At 50.6% G+C, this 22,669-nt stretch overlaps 1 protein-coding gene across 7 annotated transcripts in view; it reads right to left on the bottom strand.

Annotated features, from left to right (window-relative positions):
- The window catches only part of CCDC180 (coiled-coil domain containing 180), a 62,155-nt gene extending 43,439 nt beyond the window's left edge, over positions 1–18,716 (bottom strand). The window contains exons 1-13 of one of the 7 annotated variants that reach the window (XM_013053692.2): positions 18,569–18,650; positions 18,106–18,170; positions 17,792–17,887; positions 16,372–16,562; positions 13,422–13,510; positions 12,294–12,406; positions 11,355–11,483; positions 11,143–11,253; positions 10,924–11,019; positions 8,522–8,685; positions 7,023–7,142; positions 3,605–3,684; positions 1,024–1,112 (exon numbers count right to left, since the gene is read on the bottom strand). In XM_013053692.2, the coding sequence (XP_012909146.2) occupies positions 1,024–1,112; positions 3,605–3,684; positions 7,023–7,142; positions 8,522–8,685; positions 10,924–11,019; positions 11,143–11,253; positions 11,355–11,483; positions 12,294–12,406; positions 13,422–13,510; positions 16,372–16,562; positions 17,792–17,860 (1,251 nt within the window). In that variant the 5' untranslated portion in view covers positions 17,861–17,887; positions 18,106–18,170; positions 18,569–18,650. Of the gene's footprint in view, positions 1–1,023; positions 1,113–3,604; positions 3,685–7,022; positions 7,143–8,521; positions 8,686–10,923; positions 11,020–11,142; positions 11,254–11,354; positions 11,484–12,293; positions 12,407–13,421; positions 13,511–16,371; positions 16,563–17,791; positions 17,888–18,105 lie in introns of all 7 variants that reach the window. The other 6 variants (XM_045081599.1, XR_006607183.1, XM_045081603.1 and 3 more) reach the window with 6 other exon arrangements.
- Positions 18,717–22,669: the final 3,953 nt, after the last annotated feature.

Raw genomic sequence — 22,669 nt, 5'->3', positions numbered from 1 at the left:
TTCCTATTATGCCAGCTGGAAAGCAGCCTTCTTCATATTAATAAAGCCTTGGTTTATGTACAAAATCTAATATAAACCAATCTCCCCAAATAAAAATTGTCTATAGTTGTATGCTTCCAATGCTGCTGAATAGGAATACCAAGGGCCCTTCCTGCCAGGCCTAAGACACTCTTGGGGTGTGTGCTGACTTCAACTTAGCCCCTGCTGTGCCTGACAAAGAGAAGTAGGATGGGCACAAGGCTCAGCATTGAGGGCCCCTGAGCTCCTCGGGAGGTCCCAGGCAGCAGCAGGGATGAAGGGAGGAAACTCTCAGGGGCATGGTGCTGGGAAGGCTCTCCTAGGGCCTAGGAGCAAAGGTTTCCACCCTTCTCTCCCTCCAGGCTTTACTTCTGTGGCTTGACACCCTGAAAAACCTGACTGAGAGGTACGCTGCTGGCCCTAAGGCCACAGAGCACTGGACCCTGCCTGATACCATGAAGCACTCTGCTCCCTGTGAATTCTGCTCACCCCAGAGTCTCGGGGGCAGAACAAAAGCTGTACAGACTCATGACGGGAGGAGGAGCAGGAACTTGTCGGAGCCAGGAGGCAGGAGGGGATAATCTGGGCATTCTGCTCAAATTATCTTCCTGTACCCCCAAAAAGCAGGCACTGTCATGGAAGTAGTCTGTGAGGGACCCACAATCTCACCCTCTGACAGGGGCCAGCAGGGTGGACAGAAGGGCTGGGTGTGACAGCAGTGGCTGTACTCACTTACAGAAGTGAAGCCCTGGAAATAATCCCCTGGTCCGACCTGCCCTGGATCAATGTCAAGTGCTGTAAGGCGTACAGATGGTCAAGGCTGACGTGGTCAGAGTGTATCACTGCCCCCATGGGGTTGGGAAGTTTTCCTGGAGGAGGTCAGGCTGGGCTCCACCCTGAGTGACAGGTGGGAAAAGCTGGGGAGGAGGGGTCCGGGCAGAGGGGGTGGGGGGTAATCCAGGCTGGAGGAGGGCAGGGGCGGGGCAGGGCCGGAAGGGCCCCCACCTTGCACGTCTGCACCTGGGCCAGGCACTCCTGCCACGTCTTCTCGTACTGCAGGCGGATCCGCATCATGCAGTCTATGTGGAAGGTGTCTCCGTGGGCAGAAAGAAAACATGTCAGCTGCTCTTCCAGGAGGAAGAGGGGACATTAGAAAGAGTTTACCCTCTGCAAGGGAGGCAACTTCTCCCCTCAGCGAAGATAATTAAGGTGAGATCCATGGTCTCGATTCCGAGCAGGGGCTGGGATCCCCTTCCTCCAAAGTCTGCGACACCCCAAGAGAAGGGCCTGGAACGAGGAGTTGCCTTTATCTGTTCCGAATCTATTCTGACCCTGATTCTTGACTCCATTTCAAGGCTAATGAAATGCTTTCAGAGGGTTGCTCCAAATCATAAAACAATACCAAGGGTGCAAATTAACGAGAGTTTACCGATCACATCTGTGGTTAATTCCCTAAGAAGTGCAAGGTTTGGCGGAACACTCAGAAGGTGTCTGATTTTTCTCTCCTCCCCGTCTACTGTTTCCCACTTTCTAATAAACTCATTGTGTGACTCTTGGTGTCTAAGACAAGCAGTTGAGGTTTAATGTTCCTGGAAGTCCTAGAAACTGAAAGCACAAAGATTCTGCAGTGGGTTTTTTGTTTTGTTTTGTTTTTTTGGATGAGGGCTGAGGAGGAGGACAGGGTGGCTAGAAGCTGGGTAGATGGAGGACACAGGAGGGGGGAGAACAGGTATGTAGTGGAACCGAACCGACAAGGAGAAGCTCTAAAGCTGGTTTCTCCAGCCTCAGGGCATCTTCCTTGGCAAGCACGTCCCCACCCATCCCCTGAAGTCACAGTGATCTGTGCTTCCACTCCTGTACCCCTCTGACCTCTTCCCACTCTGACCTCATCACTCCCAGCTCAGAACTTTGCCCTGGATTCCTGCTCCAACCTCAGAAAGCCCAGCCTCCCCCACATGGCGACGAGGCTGGCTGGTCTGGGCCCCGGGCACCTTCCAGCCTCTCCTGCGATGTTCTCCTTTCCCCAAAGGCCTCAGCTCTGTCTTGCACCTGAGCCTTCTCGCATGCTATTCTTCCTGCTAGAAAATCTCCTCTCAGAACTGGGTTTGGCCACCTCTTGCCTTGCTCTTCTTGACTGGAAGAACACTTCCCCCGCAAGGTCTCCTTTGACCCATAACCGAGCTGCGTGCCCAGAAACATGCTGGTCACCTGTCTGCTCTCCGCTGTAACACCCTGCATGGCCTGACCCCCACCCTGGATGGGAAACACCCAAGGAGCCATCCTGCTGTGTACTGAGGCCCAGGCCCACTCCCGTCCCTAGCAGGTGCCTGCTAAATGGCAGTCATTGCTATTATTGAGAGTCTTGGGGCTCGTACCTTGGTATTATAATACCTTTGCAATTCTAAACCTGAGAGCCCTGGGAGCAACAGTGGGTACTCTTAACCGAAGTACCCAGATCAAGTTCAAGCGTGATTTCATTAGCTGTGTGACCATGGGCAGGATCCCTCATCTCTCCATACCTCTGAGTCCTTCTCTATCACAGGGAGACAATGACACTACTGACCTTACCAGGTTGTTGTAAGCCTCAAAGGAAATCGAAATATCCTATGTCTTCTAGAACAAGGCTTGGCAAACATTTTCTATGAATGGCTAGATAGTAGATACTGCCAGCTTTGCCAGTCATAGAGTCTCTGTTGCAGTTACTCTTCCTTTTTTTTTTTTTTTTTTAAAGAACTTACTGATTTGAAAGAGAGAACTAGAGCACAAGCAGGGAAGGGGGAATGGGCAGATCCCAGGACTCTGGGATCACGACCTGAGCCGAAAGCAGACACTTAACCATCTGAGCCTCCCAGGTGCCCTGCAACTATTCGCTTCTGCTGCTGTAGAGCAGAGGCAGCCAGAGACAATATGGAAACAAACGGGCAGGGCTGTGTTCCAATGAAACTTACTTGCAAACAAGCAGGGGCCCATGGGTGGGAGTTTGAGGACCCCTAATATAGAGCATTTCTAAACATTACCATTTATTATTGAGTCTCTCTTGTAAGCCAGGCATTGAACTATGGACGACTGTAGGATGTGATTCCCACAACAACCCCACAAGGTAGGTACCTTTATTGCTCCTCTTGAGATCCCTATTTTACAGAGGAGCAGTTCAAGGCCAAGAGAGGCTGCACCTTCCCCAAGGTCACACAGCTGGAACAGCACAGAGCTGGGGGGTCAAACCCAAGTCTCTCTGACTACATAACCACATGCTTGGTATCTCCTATGCCCAGGGCCTGGTCCCCAAGCTGTCCTCACAGGAGGTCATCAGAGCCATCCCTCTGGCTTCCTGCTGGTTAAGGGATCAGAGTGTGTGGCTGGCATGGCTGCCAATGGGGAAGAGACCAGGAAGCTGTGGGCTCTACCATGCAAGGTTTGGGAGATTTTATGTGAACCCTCAGAGCTCATGCTTGCATCTGCATTCTCTCCCTCCTCTAGGGGGATGTGCCCCACTCCTGCGTTTATGACGGGCTCTCACCTAAATGACTGGCTACTACTTAAACGGGTTCTGAAGAGACCCAGGTGGCATCCCATAGATCTCACTCACCAAGGTGCTTATTGAGGGAGTTGAGAGAAGAATGCCATTCAGTCAGCTGAGCTTTGCTGTAATTGGGGGGTAGAAGGTCACTGGGGAAGGAACATAGGACAAGTAAGCCATGCTTGTATAGAATGTTCACTTACCAGAACTGGTAGCATCTTCAGGCACGTGGCCCCAGTATTATGTGGTATCTATATTAATATCAAAGAAATAGTTGGCTTGTTGGGGACTTCCTGGTACCAAAAATATAACTCATAAGAGGTCTATTAATATTACCAAGTCTGTTACTTAGAAAATAAAACCAAGGACATCCGAGTGGCTCAGTTGGTTAAGTCCCTAACTCCTTATTTCACCTCAAGTCATGATTTCGGGGTCATGAGATGGAGCTAGTGTGGAGTCTGCTTAATATTCTCTCTCTCCCTCTCCCCACCCGCTCCCCACCCACTCCCCACCCTGTGCGCATGTGCGCTCTCGCTCTCCCTCCACCCCCTCCCCCAAAAAAAAGAAAAGAAGAAGAAGCAGGAGGAGGAAGAAAAGAAACTAAATTTCCTTAATGGAAAAAAAAAAAAAACAAATGGCTTACATGACTGGACAAAGGAAGCCTACTTGCCTACTTCTACAAACCGAATTCAAGATAACAATATAAATGCATACAAAGTTTATGCATTAAGACATGCTTAACAGTAGTGTTTATAAGCACTCAAAAAACCATAAACAAACTTCATATCCAACAACTGGTTCTGTCTAAATAAAGCACTGTGCATTCTCTTCTGAAGTCACTGAAGATCATGTGGCAGATTGAAAAACTGGCCAATATCCTTAGCTGCTCCCCTCTGTCTCTTTCTCCACCCCTGGGCTGGGCCAGGCCACGTGACTTTCTTTAGCCAATGAGGCCTTAGCAAATGAGACCGTGAGGTGGAAAAGCTTGTGTTCTCCCCTTTCCCTCTCCTGTTGCAGGTATCTCTGCCTCTGCTACCAGAGAAGCCTCAGCTGTTCCAGTCCAGGCTCCAGACATGGGAGTGAGGCCATTCTGGACCATCTAGCCTCAGCCCGGCCAGCCCAGACCAGGGAAACATCCTGTGGGAAACGACCCACAGAATGGTGAGAAACAGCTTATTGCTTTAAGCCACTAAATTTGGAGTGGTGTTTAACAGTATGGAAAGATACATACAACGAGGACCCTATACCGTATCGTCCAAACCAGGACGTCTTTGACAATGAAGAGAGGGAGTCTATTAATAATTATACTAGGACAAGATGTGTAACCCAGGATGACCTTGGGCACCCTACTTATGGTGGGATGGTAAAGAGCAAAAGATAAGTCCGAGACTTGCACAGCATAATCTCAAGTCTAAACATTATACTAAGAGCAGTACTGTGTCCCAGATTGGATCCTGGGACAGAAAAAGGACAGTGGCAGAAAACTGGTGAAATCTGAAATCATCTGGTGTCTAGTTAATGGGAATGCGTGAGTTAATTTCTGTTTTGTATTTAAGATAATGATAGTAGGGGAAACTGGGTAAGGGGTCTACAGGAATTCTGTGCACTATCTTTTTAAGTTATCTGTAAGTCAAACATCACTCCAAAATAAAAATTGAATTAAAAATATTTTTAAATTACATGCACATATGCTTATCAGATCCAAGAAAATCCACGGAAATACTCCTAGGATTTTGGAAAACTCTCTCTTGGGAGCCCTGGGAATCTTATCAAGACCCCCCAGCTTTGCGACACCAGAGCCCACAAGCCTGCAGAGGGCCTCTGCATGAGCAGAGAAATAAGGTCCAGGCCTCTGGGGTTTCAGGAGTAAGGCCTGGAGCTATGGGAGGATGGGGTATGGAATCCCATATGAGGTAGCTCCTCGAGACAGCTCCTTGGGCTTGATGAGAAGGCACCCTACCTTCCCAGCAGGGGCCAGAAGCACCAGGAAATGCATTTTCCCCCCTGTCTTTGGCCCTGTCTCTCCCTTCACTCGGGCAGGTAGCCAGCCTATGTGTTCACAGCCTATGTGCGGGATATGGCAGGGTGGAAAAAACAGCAGCCTGGAAATCTTTCTGGATCTTGTCTCAAAATCTAAGTTTTCCGGGGAGCCTAGAACACTGGGGAGGGGAAACCTTGGTGGGAGAGGGCTGAGAGCCCAGGGGAGGGGAGCTGGGCTGGCAGCTGAGACCCGAGGACCCGGGGCTTTCTTCTCACCCAACAGAAGGGGGCTGGGGACAGGGGCGGGCAGAGAGGACGGCTGCCTGGCAGGGGCAGCCTGGGTCCTCCTTCCTGGTGGAAGGCTGGGGAGCAGCTAAGACCCAGATACCAGGAGAAAAACAGCTCCGTGGGTGTGAGGCCACAGGGGCTCAGAGTAGCCTCAAGATTCCTGTAGCCAGCTGTCTAGAGGTGAGGGCAGCTGCCCCAGGGCAACTGGGTGGATCAAACACAGAGGAACAGACCCCTTTACATGGCTTCCCATGGGGAATCATGGCTTCACCTCAATAGCTACAACCTCAAGAAAGACCCGAGTTTGGCCTGGTTTCATAAACAGGGACTCAGTCAGAAAAAGTAGAGTTACAGAAAACAAGAAAAGCGCTTTATCTTGTGCGAAGATTTTTATCCACCTTGTTCATTTTGCACCAGCATGGAAAAGTGTCGGCCTGGGGAGACTGGGTGGGGTTCTAATTGTCACTGACACAGGAGGAGAACTTTGAGGAGAACTTTGGCTCTGTGGTGGGGAGATAAGCACGGCTTCTGCGCAGGGGTGGGAGGGACCAAGGCACACAGGAAGAGGAGGAACGTCTCCCAGCACATGAAGTGCCTCCACATCAGGACCACGCAGGCTCCGTCCTGCTGCTGAGACGGGATGCTACAGGATCCCCAGGCAGTGGGCTTCCAGGGTCTAGCACATTCACTGTGTGCCTCACCAAACAGCTTATTATGGGGTCAGAGCTGGGTGAGCCCAGGGCTGAGGGGTGCAGCCCTGGACTTTGACAGGTTCCCTGTCTGGTGGCAGCAAGCCTCTTCACGGACCTCAGGCTCCAGCCTCAGACGCTCCCACTCACCCTCCAAACTGCGAGGCTGATGGAGCCATCTGCTCCCCACCAGCTCTCAGGAGAAAGTCCAGCCCCTGAACCTGCCCCCTCCCCACCACACTCAGCCTGCCCACCACTACCCCCCGCCCCCACCACTGCTTCCTTCCAAGTTTTTTAGCACAGTCACACTAAACTTGTCTCCCCAGCAAATACATCCTGTTCTTTGTTGCCTTTGGGGCTGGAATGCCCCCAGAACATGGGCCCAGGCGGCCAACACAGGACTAGGTTAGAAAGAAATGGCCTGGCTTGGGGGATGCTCCAGGAGAATGGTCAATGCAGAGGACTGTGCCTGCCTCCCCCACGGCACCCCTCACTGGAGCCCCGCCACCTCCCCACCCCCCGCAGCATACCAGATGGTACAGAGATGCTCCAGCCGCTTTTGCTGCAGGGCTTTCTGGTCCTTCAGCATGGTCTCCATCTCCTTCTTCACACCTGGAGGAGCCTGGATCCTCTCACTGGCCATGAACTCACTGGGGATCCAGATGCATTGGTACCATGGAGAGGAGGGGCAGGGCAGAAGGAGAGAGGGAATGAGACCTGCGGTGAGAACATTCTGAATCTAAGTACCCTGACACCCTTCAGCTGCTTCTTCCCCACTGAGGGCCTCTGGGACAATGATGAAAGGAGGGAGGGTGGAAGGCGAGAGAAGAACTAGAGGGCCACCAGGGAGATCCCAGCACTAAGAGCATGTGACCAGCAGGCACGGATCTAGGTGTGGGTTCTGACTGTTGCCTGCCAGCTCTGTGACCTTGGGCAAGTCCCTCCCCTCCTCTGAATCTGTTTCCTTTTCTGTAATAGACCTTATAAAGAGTACCTTCCTTGCCTGACACTTACAAGGACCCAGTAAGATAATGCAAGCAAAGCCCCTCAGACCATGCCTGGCTCAGGGGAAATGCCCCATAAATGTTAGCTCTTGTCATCACTGTTGATGATTATTGACATCTGTAACAATCTCCAGGCCCAGGCCCAGACGACTCACTTTCCATATAGCATCTTGATCATTACTCAAACCCTAACACTGGCCCATCATCATGTCTGCTTTGTGTAAGGAGACAAAGGCTCTGAGACATTCAAGTGTTTGATCAAGGTCACAGGGAAAGTACAGATGGATCCAGGTCTCAGTACTCCTCCCTGGTGTCAGACTCTGGCGATCTCCAACGGGAAATTCAGGTGTACAGATGGGCCCCCAGCTGTAGATGCACCATGCAGGCGGACAGACAGACATCCTTTGGCATCCTCAGACGTCTTGGCCCAACAAGCAAAAAAAAGCCTTGTTTGTTGGCCAGAAGCCTCAGGATCCTTGTGTCCCTATCAACGAAAGGGCCGCCTGGCGGCAGAAGCCTGGAGATGGGCCCTCTCCCTCCCTCCCTGAGGTGAAACTTGATACCAGAGGGCAGGAAGTACCAAAGCCTGAGGGACCCTCATTCTCCCCAGCCCAGTAAAACAGGGTTATGTGTAGCAGTAGTGTGGAAATTGGGCAGATAATCAGACGGATGTTTTCAAACAATTTGTACCGGGCTCCGAAAATGCTTACGTGATCATGTTTATGGAGAAAATTAAGATACATAAGCGACATATGCAGTTTGGGTCTAAAAAAGCTTGGGAGGAAATACACCAAAATATCAGCTGTGCTTCTCCCCGTGCTAAGATTAGTGGTGATTTTTCATTTCTTCTTTCTACTTTGATCTACTGAGACTTGAAAAGAAAAGAAGCACTTATTTTCCACCCCAGAAGAACAGCAGGACTCTGGAGTCCCGACAGAAAAGGGAGGGTGAGTGCCACAGGCCTACTGTGCCGGCCTCCCAGGGGGCCTACAGAGGGGCTGCAGGCAGGGCGGGCAGCCACGGACCTGAAACTCTGCACCAGGGCCTGCTTCTTGAGATCCTTCCAGGCGTCCAGCAGGTTCTGCCAGCGGCGGTGGCTGTGGAGCTCCTGCTGCAGCGTGGCCTCCGAGAGGTTGATGAACAGCTGGGCGATGGCCCTCCGGTTGCCCAGCAGGGCTTGGTTTATAACCTGTGATATAGGCAGGCAGGCTCTGCATGAGGTGGGGGCTCTCCAGGCTCAGAACAAGGCTCAGTTGGAGAGGGATGATGGGAAGAGGAGCCAGGTGAGCGGCAGGCTAAGGGCCTGGGGCCCAGCAAGGCCAAGGAGGACAGTGACAGCATCCGAAGGGCACTGAGGGGCCACTGGGCACTCAACAAAGTTGCCTAGGGCTGAGCAGCCATGGACAGGGACAGGGGCCTTTCCCGGAAGGCTTACCTATGAACCCTGACTTAACTATGTACCCTCAACCCAACCCCAAGACCATATCAGATTGTCGAAGAAGCTGATTTTAGGTCACCAGAGATCAGCACTCTCATAGGCTCTTAGTGTTTAATTATTTTGCTTTGTTTTTAAAAAATTTGTTCCAAAAGCAGAGCGCTTGTGCCAACAGGGATCAGTCACATATGGTTATGATGAGAATGAAGACCCAATTACCAGATGAGGCCAGATCTAGAACATTCGTCCCCAGTCCTCCCAGTGAACCTCCCCTGGGCATTCTTGGTAAGGCAGCGGGGACAATTCTTCATTGTGTGGCACTGTTCTGCTACTTAGTAGCCTGCCCCCTTTATGAGAGCAGTCTCCCCCATGCCCCCAAGGGGTGCGACAGCCAAGTGTCTCCATAGCTGCCCAAAGCCCTCACGGGAGGCGCCTCCCTGGGGCAAGGGTGGAAATCTGCCAAACTCAACGGGTAGAAATTCTAGTAATAATTTTCACCAGAACCTGAGGTTTGTTGCCAGCTAGACTTCCTAGCTGGGGAACACTGGCAGGTTTTTCCTCAACCTCCAATTCTGCAGCCATAATCTGAAGATAATGCTATTGGCAGCAGAGGGATTTTGTGAAATTACATGAGATAAAAGCACATGGAGTCAGGAGCAAGGGCAACTATCCTAATGAGTAAAGTAAGTGTGTGGAAGCAAACAATGAAACATTCCCGGGACGCTGCTAACTCTAACCACCCCCCCCCCACCCCACAATAGATCAAATGGATAAAAGTTAGGGACTCCTACTTATTTCAAATGACCGAGGCCACTGCTGAGGCATCTTTGACCCCCCGCCCCCAACAAGCATTGGTATTTAAGGATCGTGACCCCCATTTTATGGACAGGGAATTCCAGGTGCTAGAGCAGAGTGATGTTGGGAGCTTGCGCGTCTGGGCGGCGGAGAGGGAGGTCTGTGCCTGCTCCCTGTCTGTGGTTCGTCCGGGACTCCCACACACTGCTGGGAGGTCCCGCTTTCTGCACAGGGCCTAGAAGCCCATGCAGGCAAAACGTGCCCCTGAGTAGCCAGAGGAAGCAGCAACATGGACGGACACAGAGTGTGCAGTGCTAAGTGAAATAAGACAGACAGAGAAAGACAAATATAGGATTTGACTCATGTCAAACTGAAGAAAACAAAACAAACAAACAAACAAAAAAGACAAAAAAACCCCAGACTCCATATAGAGAACTGGTGGTCACCGAAGGGGAGGTGGGGGGGGGGGGATGGGTGAAACAGGTGAAGGGTATCAAGAGCACACTTGTCATGAGGAGCACTGAATAATGTACGGGTGTGTTGGGTCACTGTACCATACACCTGAGACTCCCAGAGCACTGCAATGTTACTTATTCTGGAAGAAAATACATACGTACATACACAAGCGTCCTTCCGCATGGCGAAGGAGTCAGGCTTAACTCTGACTTTGGAGGCATTATGAACAACCTTGAATTTCTTGTTTTCTACACCCAAAGAAAGCAGCTGGACAAGGGTGGGATGTGGACAGAGCTAGGAGGCAGGCATGGTTTAACAACAGGCACGGAGAGCCAGCAGGAAGGCAGATAAGAACCACCAGAAAAACAGTGCAGGCTGGGGTCACTTAGGAGGGCACAGACCACCCAGAGAGCAGGACAGCTCATCATCTAGCACCTAAGACACTGCACAAGGGAAGCTAAGACTGGGCCCAGACCTGCTCGGAAAACCATCAGTGCCCAAACCAGTGACCCTGTGCTAGGTCACTGGGATTCAGACAGCAGGGATGGGTGCCATGTACTTTAGAAAGATTTCTATTGAAAATATTTAACCAAAAGCCTGGTTCTGAACCCAAGTGACCAACCCGAGTTCCCTGGAAATGTGACCTACAAGAAAACCCCTGTTCCTGAGACACCAGACTTGGGGCATCCTCAGGTCCCGCTCCACCTCTGGGCCAACCCCCTGCACGTGCAGATCACTCACCATGGCCTCCTTGTTTATCAGCCTGTACACGTCAGGTTGCGTGAGGTAGGAAGTCTTCTCTATGATTTCCGCATACTTCTTCAGCACGCTTTTGAGCTAGAAACAACAAGGTGCCATTGTTAGCAACTGTCTTCTCTTGGAGCCCTAAAAAGACACAGACGAGGCGTCATAAATCCCACAGGTGGAAATCGCTACGAGCCCACATGCAGGCCAACTCACTTTATCTGTCCGAGAGAACTCAGCCTTATACAGGGCCTCATCCAGCTCCTTGATCCCCTGCTTCTGGAACTGGAACTTCTCAGCCATCAGATCCCACAGCTCCAGCAGGGTCTAGACCAAGAAGCCTGGGTCAGGCTGGGAGGACAGACAGGCTGGAGGGAGGGAGCAGGACCCGGGTGGGGGGGCCTGGCTACAGGGGAACCCCTCCCTACTTCGAAGGTATAGTCTTCGAGGTTGGTGTTGCTTTCCACCTTCTTGAAGAGTTGGTTGATGTCTTCAGCTGACTCAGCCAGCTTTTTCATAAGAAGCATTCCTGGCTCCAAAATGAAAGGTTCCATTTCCTAAAACAGGTCAGTAGGGCCACCACGGCTGTGGGGTCAATGCTCCAGAGAGCCCGGCCCTCCCCGACCCCCGCCCCCCTGGCGGGGGAAGTGCCAACTGTGGTCCTGCCTCAAAACTGATAATCATTCTCTAGACCTAAGGGGCTAGGATTTACGAGTCCATTCACTGCCAGAGTACAAGGGCCAGCGCCATTTATTCGGTCACGGGCCTTGTGCCAGGTGCTCTACTCTGGGCTGAGCCCTCGTCCTCATCCTTGGACTCTCATGCTCCTCATCACAGCCCCTGGAGTAGGTGCTGACATCAGGCCTGGCCCATGGCTGGGAGTCGACAAACAGTCATTAAAGAAGTGCCCAGTGCAAGAATCCCGAGTTTACTTCTGACGAGGAAACAGGCTCAGTTGTGCTGTATGACCAAAGCCACAGAGCCACAGGCGAAAGTAGAGCTCGCGGACAGCTGGGACAGATGGGTGAAGAGACAGCGGGCAGGGGGAGGGGGTGGGAAGACCAGCAGCTCCTGCCCCTCCCTCCCCGCCCCCGGCAGGACTGAGCAGGGAGCTCAAGGGCTGGGCTTTGACCTCAGCTCTGGAGTCCAGTTCCCACCTGGCCCCTTACGTGCCAAGTCAGGCAAGACTTTCTGGGCCTTACCTGCAGACTAGGAGAAACAACGGCACCCGACTAAGCTGTGCACGTGCCGAGCACTCACCATCAGCCACTCAGACATGGCTATTCAGATTCCGTCTACACTACCGGAGAGCCACTCAGGACCCCTGAGTTGGGAGTGGGGGAGGAGGGTGGGGGGAGGACTCTCACCAGCCCAATCTGGGCGATCTCCTTCTTAAAGTTGCCCAGGGCACTCTCGTAGTCCCGCCTGTGGGAGTCCATTCCCTTGGTGCCCAAGGTGGGGGTGCAGGGCCTCTCGGGAACTGGGGGAGAACAATGGAGGTGAGGAGGCGGCCCTCAGAGCTTCGAAGCGAGGGGAGAGTGCCCAATAGAAGTCAACAAGGCAGAAAGTGCCTCGGTTCAGGAGATGGACCCCCAAACCAAACCACAGGGTCAGAGGCTTAAGGAAAAACAGAAAAGACAAAGGTGATGCCTAAGTGCTGTAAGGACTGAAGTTTTCATCCACTGTTAAATGCCACAAAAAGTTTCCAAATGGGACGTATAGAACGGGACCAGTTATGTTTGTTAAAATGTTTTATGGAAGCACAGATGTATACTAGTAAGAGTAACCCACACTTACATAGCACTTACCCCTTCCAAGCATTGTTCTAACTCAACTACCACTCCTGAAGACGCCAAGAAGCAGTCGTATTTTATTAGTCCCATTTACGTAAAAAGTGAGGAAGGTCAGGCATGGGCGGTAAGGAACAAACACGGGCAGTGGCTGAGCAGGGGTTTGGCTGCGGACCATCTGCTATAGGCTCTGCGCGCCTGCCCCGTGCTAGGCTGTCCCCTGAGTCTATGGGGGAACCTAGACACCGGACGCCCCATGTGGTTTCATGGGGGGGCATTCTCAGGAGGAGGCAGTGCTACTGCAAAGGGAGAGTTTTTACTTTCTGCTTATCTCCTTCCTTTGTTGTTCTACCGTAAGCATATATTAGGGGGTGTCTAAGTTTGAACCCCACGTTGGGTGTAGAGATTACTTACAGTGAGCATGTATTATTTTTTTAATCATGAAGAAAAAGACCCCTCCTTGATAGTATGAAGGAAGACAAGGTAGACTGAAATCCTCTCTTGAAATTGCAGTAAAGCCAGCCCGTTACCAACTGATTTTCATCGGGACATGCCGAATGTGCATAGCCCCTCACCCCCTCGTCCCCTCCCCAGCCCCCTGTATTGAGGAGAAGGCCCAGGGGAGGAGGCTGAGGGGAGGAGGTTGAGGGAAGGAGGCCGAGGGTAGAAAGCAGAGCCTGCCCTTGTGGTTGGACAGAAGCTCACCAATGGTGTCCATGAGGCCCCGGACCTCTCTGGCAGCAATGGTGCTCTCACTTTCTTCAGCCTTTTTCTTCTTGATTATTTCCTTTTCCCTGAGGCACAAACAGAGAAAACAGTAAACCCTCAGCCTCCTCCCCCATTCAAGGCAGCTCTGGCACTCAAGGGAGTCCTCAGAGACACCGTGGGCATCAGCGATAACCCAGGCTCACCCCATCCCCGACAGCCCTGAGGCTGTGCCAGTCTCCCAATGGACATCTGCAGCCAGCAGGCACCATGGTCCCCAGACAAGAAATCAGGGACATGGGGCACCTGGGTGGCTCAGTTGGTTAAATGTCTGCCTTTGGCTTAGGTCATGATCCCCGAGTCTGGCTCAGTGGACAGCCTGCTTCTTCTTCTGCCCCTCACCCTGCTCATGCATTCTCTCTCTCTCAAATAAATAAAATCTTAAAGAAAAAAAAAGAAATCGGGGTCTGCTTCTGCTCTGGCTGCAAACCAAGTGTGAGTAGTAGGCAAGAGCCACTTCCACACGGGGACACTGTGGACCATAAAGGGTGTGACCAGCCCGGGAAAGTCAGGCCGGTGCTAAGCATTCAGCATTTGCTCCTTCGCCAACCCATCCTATGAGGCATTTGGGGGGAAAGGGGATTAGAGAAGCCACTGTTTGAAGCAGGGCTGAGACTCCCAGACCTACAGGTATGAAGCCAAGGTCCATAGTCCATGGGGTTTGGGTGTGGGAGGAGAAAGCTGAGACCCCAGGACAAACTATTTCAGTAGGGAGGAGGAGGGTGGCTGAGGAGGACCTTAGCTTTGGAATAAAATCCCCGAATGCACTGTCCACAGGACAAAGCAGCACAGAAATGCAACATATCTCAATGACACCTGCCATTCCTCAGGGCCCCCACATGTGTGGTGGTTTCTAGTCGTTTCTCACGCAGTCCTCACTGCAACCTTACCAGCAAGGAACACTGCAGACCAGGGCTGGCCCTGCAGACGTGGGTCTTTCAACCTCGTCGACCAGATGCCCGTGGGAGCCCAGGTGCTCTGACTACAGGAATGCTGATGGCTCTGGCTTCTCAGCCACTTGACCCAAGGAATCGTTTTATGCTGGTGCTGATCTATCCCTACCTTGGGCTCCCCTTCCACTCACCAGAGGCCCTCCCTTGGGTGAAGGAACACACAAATTGGCTGGCTTTGCCTGGCTGAATTTTCAAGAAGGGGACAAAGCTGGCGGAGAGACGCCAATGCTGAGTTAATGACCCTAGTCATCGGAGGCCGGCAGATCCTGGCAGGTTACAAAGACATCTTTCTTCCTGCCCAGGCCATAGGGAGTTGTCCTCTGGATCTGCAGTCAGGGCAGAGCTGGCTTTGTGTCCGTCCCAGGAAGCAAGCACAGCACAATGCCAGCAACCTCCATGAGAAGTGCCTTTCCTAAAACACTGTCCTGTGGGGGCTAAGAGCTCCTGACTACTCTGGTTATTGGAATAATGGGTGGTCCTAGGCTAAACCTTAGAAGGCACAAGGACTCTCAGGTCAGCTCAGAGGGGGCTTAGACCCTGCAGGAGCCAGATTCATAGGCAGGCTCCAAGATCATCCTCCTGGGAAGTAGGGGTAGCATCAACAGGGCCCTGCCATCTGTGCCTCTGGACCCCTGCACCGGGCATCAGCACTGACTCCCAGCCTGGGCTTGGGCACCTAGTGGGTTTGCCCTTCTGGAGGTAGTTAAGGGTGCTGAGGGTCAGAAGCTGCAGGAGATTTCCCTGGGAAAAGTCAAAGGTAGGTCGGGGCAGAGACTGTTACCCAGCATCGGGTCAATCTCCACCCCAAGGCAGGTGAAAGAGAAAACAAGGGCAGGTCAAGAAAGACTGACTTCCCCTTCAGGGTCCCAGGCCTAAGAAGGGTCTGTGACTTGTGCCAGCTTGCAGCACGAAGGGAAGGTCAGCTCCTGCTACGTTCTCCCCAGCACCCCAGTGAGGTAGATGCAGCCTCTCCATTTCCTTTTCTCTCCTTCTCTCCTGCTTGAGGAGTCTGAGCTCAGGGAGCTGAAATGCCATGCTCAGGAATCTCAAGTTCAACTTCTAAGCATGGAGGTTCAAAAGGAACTCCCCGACTCCCGGCCCCAATACCTTATGCGCCCATCTCAGGAAGTGGCGCCTCGACCGTCCACGTAAGCACTCAAGCCACAGACCCAGCACTCTCAGGAGCCTTCTCCTCCCATCCAATCCGCTACCTCATCTGGGGGGTTCTGCTTCCAAAATAGACGTGAAGTCCGCTACTCTCTGGCCCGCAGCCCCACCAGGCTTCTAGCGATGGCGGCAGCCTCCTCCCTGGCCTCCCAGCCTCTGGGCTGGCCTCCCACACTGTGCCCACAGCAGCCAGAAGACCTTCAGAAGGCAGGTCAGTTGCTGACTTCAGCAGGCCCAAATCCGAACTGTGGTGCCGGCCTCTCCTAGCCTCCTCTCCCACCCCTCTGCCCCAGGCCCATGGACTTCTTAGGTCTTCTGGAGAGAACCAAGCCCTTCCCGCCTCAGAGCCTTGCCCCATGCCTCCCTCCCCTCATCCTCTGGTCTCAGCCGAGGCCTCTCCTCAGGCGCTTTCCTCACTTCTGCACCACTGCTTGTCCTCTGGGTCAGAGTCTTCCTACCTTTGGGGGAACTTGCTTATTTTTACTATCAGGCCTCAAGTTCCAGGAGGGTGGGCTCCCAAACCCAGTACCTGGCCCTAGGTGCTCAATCAATCAATCATTCCTGACATGGGGGTGGGGGACAGGAGGAAGCAGAAGGGACAGAGCAGCACACAGACCTGCAAAGTACCTCTTTCAGAGGAGGTACCTGGGACTCCATTCCTACCAGGCACTCATCTAGTGTGAAGATCTTTCTGAATTTTCAAAGACTCTGACCACCACCGCCCCCCCCACCACAGTGTGTGGTGGTGCGGTGTGGACCGCAGGACCTACCTGTAGAGAACAGGGTTTTCTGTGACCCAGTCATTGGGTAAGCTGTGTGCCCATTTCCGCTGCCGGAAAGACATCATCTCTCCTTCAGGAATATCCATCTTCTTCATCAAGGGCTTCCTGCCATTCTTGGGGGCCATAGACCGTTCCAAGGCATGCTTCCTGGAGGCTGCTAGAGAGCGGACCAGCTGCGCCTGAGGCCACAAAAGATCCCAGTGGTGGGTCAGAGCAGTCAGTTCCCCAGCACTCTAGCCTGACCCCACAGTCTTGTAAGGTTACTTGCCTTGCCAAGTGACCAAGGGGAACTTGCCAGCAGGAGGGCACTTTGCTGGGGGACCTTCAACCCCAAAGTACGAACCACATGCTCCCGCAAAACACTGAGTTGTCTAGAAACGTCTCTCTTAAGAAATTTCAATGAGGGCTAAGATGCTTATTAACGCAGCATCCTTAATCATAAGGAATTAGAAAAATGGGACTGTCCAGTGATAGGGACTGGCTGAGTAAACTTGGTATGTCCCTTCAGTGGACTGTTAGGCATTTATTAAGAAATTATTAAGAATCAGACTTACAAAGGACTTCTTATGGCACAGGGAAATGCTTATGAAAGACCATAGAACATATCAATTAAAAGCCTAAATTAAAAATTATAACCAAAATTAAATATGATCTCAAAATTTTAAACTTACAGAAAGATGACCCAGAGAACATGTGCTAACTGTTAAGAAATGGTGTGTTGCTTCCAGGAGTGGGATCATGTGAGTCACTTGATTCTTTGGTTTCCTTACACTTGTATAATTTCCAAGCCTTCTACAGAGAGCATTATTTAGGGCTCAAAGTAAAAATCCCTTTTAAATAAGCAGTACAGTAAGATATTGTTCTTGTCTGTGCAGTTTTTATAGACAACAAGGCAATTCAAGCAACCTATCAAGAGGTTGTCAAGAGGGTGTTGCTTTAATACATGATGGGAAGTCGGAGATGAACAACTAGGCAGCCTCTCAACATGAGAGGCTGAAGTCCATGAATGCCCCTTAACCTGGGGAAGGTCTACGTGATACTACTAACAGGGAAAAAGCAGGTTTCAAGACACTGGTATAGAATCAAACCCATTTTTACATAGAAAAAACTAGAAATCCTTTTGTGCATAGAAAAAGGTCCCAAGATATTCATTGGTTAATTCTGGCTATTTCTGAATAATTTAAGTTTAAGTTTAATTTAATTTAATTAAAATCTTAATGTAAATTTTTTAATTTTCAAGAACAGATATTCTAATTTTGTATTCCTATGTTTTAAGAACCAATAAGAATTATTTTTAAATCAAAGCTATTTCAAAGCCTTATTTCATCGAATTCCCAGGCAAAAAAGCCTTCAGAGGGAGGGAAGCTTGGGGAGGAGAGGGAAGGGGGTGACAGAGGGACCGACCTACCTCAGCCTCGAAGATCTGGTGGTAGAGTTTCCCGCTGGGAACCTGGGTCACCTTCCCCACTGAGGACATCTTGGCTTGACCGCTGGCTGAACGCCCCTGTTGGGAATTCATTGTCCGGGAATCCTGTCTGGGGTTCGGTCTCCACTCCCACTGAGGTTGAGAAACTGACGCCCCCACCTCCAGGACAAGTCCTCCGCCTAGGACAAGGCCCACCCAAGCAACCCACGCTACTGCTCTGAGAGAAAGCCTAGGGTCCCTCTCAGACATCATTTTAAACAAAGAGGAGAGGGGAAGAAAGCAAAAAGGAAACAAACCTCAGGTAAGGACAGAACTCACGGAGAAGGCTGACTCTTCCAACGGTGCAGAGTGCAAACCCGAACTTTGGCGGCAAAGAATAATAATAAGTGGTTATTCTTTTGTGCTCCACGGTCCCAAGCTCTCCTGGGAAAAGTCAACGTGCCCAAGGCGTCGGTTTGGATTTCAACCTGGCCTTGAACCTCCAACCTGGAGCTGAACAGGGTTCAAGGACCCTTGACTGCCCCCTCCGCTACTCCCCACCACGAGTGGACACAAGAAGGTGGTGGTGGAGGGAGGGAGCAACCTGACTCTGGCTTCGCTAATTAGGCACCTACTGTATGCTGAGAAGACCCAGCAGGCTCCTCTCACGCCACCAGCCCTGCCAGCCTGCAGAGGAGAGGGTGCTGGGGGCAGTCTCTGGCCATCCCTCTAACCAGGCCTACGAAGGGAGGCCCTGCTGCTGCGGGCCTGACGTCCCACCTGCAAGGCGGCACCACTCAGGTCAGCCAGGGCCCTTCCAGGCGCAACTGCGACTGGACGCACTTGGTCACCAAGGCAACGCAGAGGGGCGGGAGTCCCGCTAGCCCCGCCCTCACTTCCTTTCGGAGGTGGGAGGAGATTGCCCAGAGCAGCGTGAGCTCTCCACCCGGAGCAGGGAAACCGCTGGGAGCCCATTCCCTCCCTGCCAGTTTCTCCCCAGCGCGAGAGGGCGCCTCGGAGCACTCAGGAGCGTCCGGAGCAGCGCACTAACTCTAACTCTGAGTCATGGTAGTCAAGAAAATCCTATCTTTGCTTGGTTAAAACCAACCTCTGCTGGCAATAGCACAGTGCTTGGCTCTAAGTAAGAAGCTGAACGCATCTCTTAAAAAACCAGCTCTTTCTCAGAGTACGTGGTTGAGGGGCTCCGAATTCAGGCCTCAGGCTTGTATGGAATTATGATGAAAGACGATTTTCTAGGACTCTTTGAGTTCCATTCATCCTCCCCACCACTGCTTCATAACCTCCTAACATACCGCTCGGACCTGCCCTCTCTCCCACTCAGGAGTCCACACCCCGCCCCCCCTCCCCGCCGCCCAAAATCTGGAGCCCCTGCCAAATCCAACTCTGTTTTAGATGACCACAGAGGCCCCGACGTCTGGTTCGCCCCTTGCCCCTTCCTGCTTCAGCTAGCTCTCCACTCTGCGTATGCCCCGGCCCCCTGCCTGCCCACCCACCCCCAGCCAGGCCTTCCTCAGCTTTCTCTGCAGGCAGCCTTCTGTCTCCCCACATCCCAGAGCCAGCCAGGCTTGCACTACCAGGGACAAAGGTCCCAGTCACTCACGTTCCTCAAACCCTGTCGCTGCTCCTTTCACAGCGTGTGCTCCTATGTTGGTGGCTGGCAAAGACAGGAGCACAGAACATCCCAGAGTAGGTGTTTCCTGAAGAGCAGGTTACATCTAATTTTGATGCAGCCTCACTATCCCTTCGCTTGGTGCCTTGCACATGATTCAGACACAGTGAATGTTCCCTGGGTGAATGCACGACTAGCTGGAATGTTCTGGTCTGACCCTCCTAGAGTTTGTCTCCTTCCCACCCAGCCAGCCAGAGTCCAGACCAGACACTACCTGACATTATCACTAAACCTGCCTTGAAGGTTTCCTATGTTTTGTGAGGTACCCAACTCCCCAGAAAATCCCTCCCCTCGGCAGAGATCTCTGTTCCAATTGCTAGTAAATTCAGACTAGTTCTATCCAGACTAGTTCCAAAAATTAAGAAACAGTGAATAGAAAACCCTTTTATTCCCCTTCTTTGGCACTGGGTTTCCAAATATTATGTTACAAATACTGTAACAAAAGGTTGGACTAATTTTAGCTGCAAAAAGAGAAAAGTGTAGATAACTGAGGGTGGGGGGAGCGAAAAACAGTCAAAACTAGGAAATGTGGGAGCATCTGTGTGGCTCAGTCAGTTAAGCATCCAACTCTGATTTCGGCTACCGTTATGATCTCAGGGTTGTGAATCAAGCCCCGCTTCGGACTCTGTGATGGAGCCTGCTTAGGAGTCTCTTTCTGCCCCCCTCCACCTCCCCCCCCCCCGCCAAAACAGGAAACGTGCAGGGATGATTTACAGTCATCCATACTCTGTCTTGTCCCTGGACACCCTGTTGGCTTGACACTTGCACATCAAAAACAGTGTTTTCTGTCTCCGGATGTGTTCTGGATCCTAGTTTCTGGCACATCTATAATCTGGGAGTTCTATTTTTTTTTTTAATGTATATGGATAGAAATATGTAGGCATGGATATATCAGGTACAGTGATTTGTTCTGAGTAAGCAACACACTTACTGTATAAAACAGAAAAAATATTCCAGGGAGAACATAAATATAACCCATAGTCTCACCACTGAGAATTTACCTCCTGAGTCTGGGTCTTTGTGTTTGAGTTTGGATCAAACATGGGAATTTGTGTTTGGCTTCTGGATGCCATTTGCATTGCTCTTCCAACTCCACAATGTGATATCCAGAAGATTAACCAGCCAGAGATCACCAGGTTAGTCTCTGCTCCATGTGAGAGGTGGGCAGGAGGCAAGAGACAGGGAATGGGGCTTAGTGGAGTCAAGCTTTTGAACTTTTTCTGCACCTCACCATCATATCTCAGGTTTCACCTTGAAAATATCTTCATTTTTTTTAAAGTATTTTATTTTTAAGCAATCTCTCTACCCAATGTGGGACACAACCCTGAGATCAAGAGTCACATACTCTTGATGATGGAGTCATTCATGCACCCCCAAAAGGTCTCTTGACTAGAGTTTCATTTTTTCCTTCCTCTTCCACTGGCCATATTCCATCTTCTCCACAGTCCAGAGAAGAAAGACTGACAAGGACCAACAAGAGCTAATCTTTTTGGAGAGGATTTAATCCCTTTACACAGGGTAGCATAATAAGCTTATTTTAGAGGTGAAGAAACTGAAGTTCAGAGAGTGAATGACTGGGCCAAGATCTCCATGATAGGAGATGTTAGATCCCGGATATGAATCGAGGTCGAGATCATGTAATTCCAGAATGTTGGGCCAAACACTATGCCAGCTGGCCTTGGTACTAATCAGAAAAAAATCCTGGATCAAGCTGATTGGATTCGCATGTTGAAGCACAGCGTACATACCCAGAAAGCATAAGGGTATAGTTTAATACATTACCCATAAGGAACACACCTAGCAACCAGTACCCCCAAGAACTAAAACATCACCAACTCTCCAGGAGCCCCTTCATCTACCCATCTGAAGTCACTGCCCTTTATTCCCCAAGGATAACAAGTATTCTAACTTCTGAATTAGTTTTGCTTGTTTTTGAACTTCATTTAAATGCAATCATACAGAACAGACTCCTTTGTTGGACTTTTCATTTTGTCAAGTTTCAGACATTTTTGAATGTGGCTGTAAGTTCATTTTTATTTCTGTATAGCATCCCATTATTTTTTTTAATGCCCTGTTTTATTCTTTCTATTTTTCATGCCCATGGGGGGTGCTTCCAGTCTAGGAAATTACCAAGTCGGGCTGCCCTGACCATTCTTTAGCCTGGGGAATGTATGTAGGCATTTCTACAGGGTATTTACCAAAGAGTGGACTTTTGGGGCCAATCACTAGGTGTAAGTCCTTCTTTAGCAGATACTACCAACATTTCTGAAAGTGGTTGTGTGTGTTTCCACCTCGGCAATGTTTAAGAGTTCCAGTTCCTCCACATCCTCCTCAATACTTGCTGTTGTCAGTGTTTTTTTATTTTAGCTACTCTGGTGTTTGTGTAGTGGTGTTTCATTGTGGTTTTAATTTGAACCTTCTTGGTGAGTAATGATGTCGTGTAAACTTTTATACACTTTTAGTTGTATTTCTGAAAAATATCTGATCAAATGTTTTGCCCATATTTTTTTCTGGTGGGTTGTCTCTTATTAATTCATAGGATACAGTTACATATCCTATCTGGTGCTTTTCCCCCAATAAATAGATGACAAGTGCTTATTCCCATTCTGTTCTAGCCTTCTAACTCTCTGGAAGGTAAAGAGAAATTCTTAATAAGGTCCAATTTATTCATTTTTCTCTTTATAGCTAGCGTAATTTATGTCCTAAGGAATCTTTGCCTGCCCTCCAGGTCATGAAAATATTTTCCTAGGGCACCTAGGTGGCTGAGTGGGTTAAAGCCTCTGGCTTTGGCTCTGGTCATGATCCCAGGGTCCTCGAGCCCCATATCAGAATCTCTGCTCAGTGGGGAGCCTGCTTCCCCACCCCCATCCCCTGCCTCTGCCTGCCTCTCTGCCTACTTGTGATCTCTGTCTGTCAAATAAATAAATAAAATCTTTCAAAAAAAGAAAAGAAAATATTCTCCTAAATTATCTTCTACAAATGTTACTGTTTTGAGTTGACACATTTAGATTTAAAACCCACCTGGAATTGATTTTGTTTATGATAGGGATTGGGGGTAGGAGTCAAGATTAATTTTGCTCCCATATAGATAACCAGTGACCGTGGACCATTTACTGAGAAGACTATCTTCTCTCCATTTATCATCTACAAGATGTTCGTATGTATGGGTCTCAGCTGGACTCTGTCTGTTG

This window comes from Mustela putorius, unplaced genomic scaffold, assembly GCF_011764305.1.
Source record: "Mustela putorius furo isolate JIRA1106 unplaced genomic scaffold, ASM1176430v1.1 tig00000580_pilon_pilon_pilon, whole genome shotgun sequence".
Lineage (NCBI taxonomy): Eukaryota > Metazoa > Chordata > Mammalia > Carnivora > Mustelidae > Mustela > Mustela putorius.
Note: the sequence above shows the minus strand (reverse complement) of the source record. Positions and strands in the feature narration are given on the sequence as shown.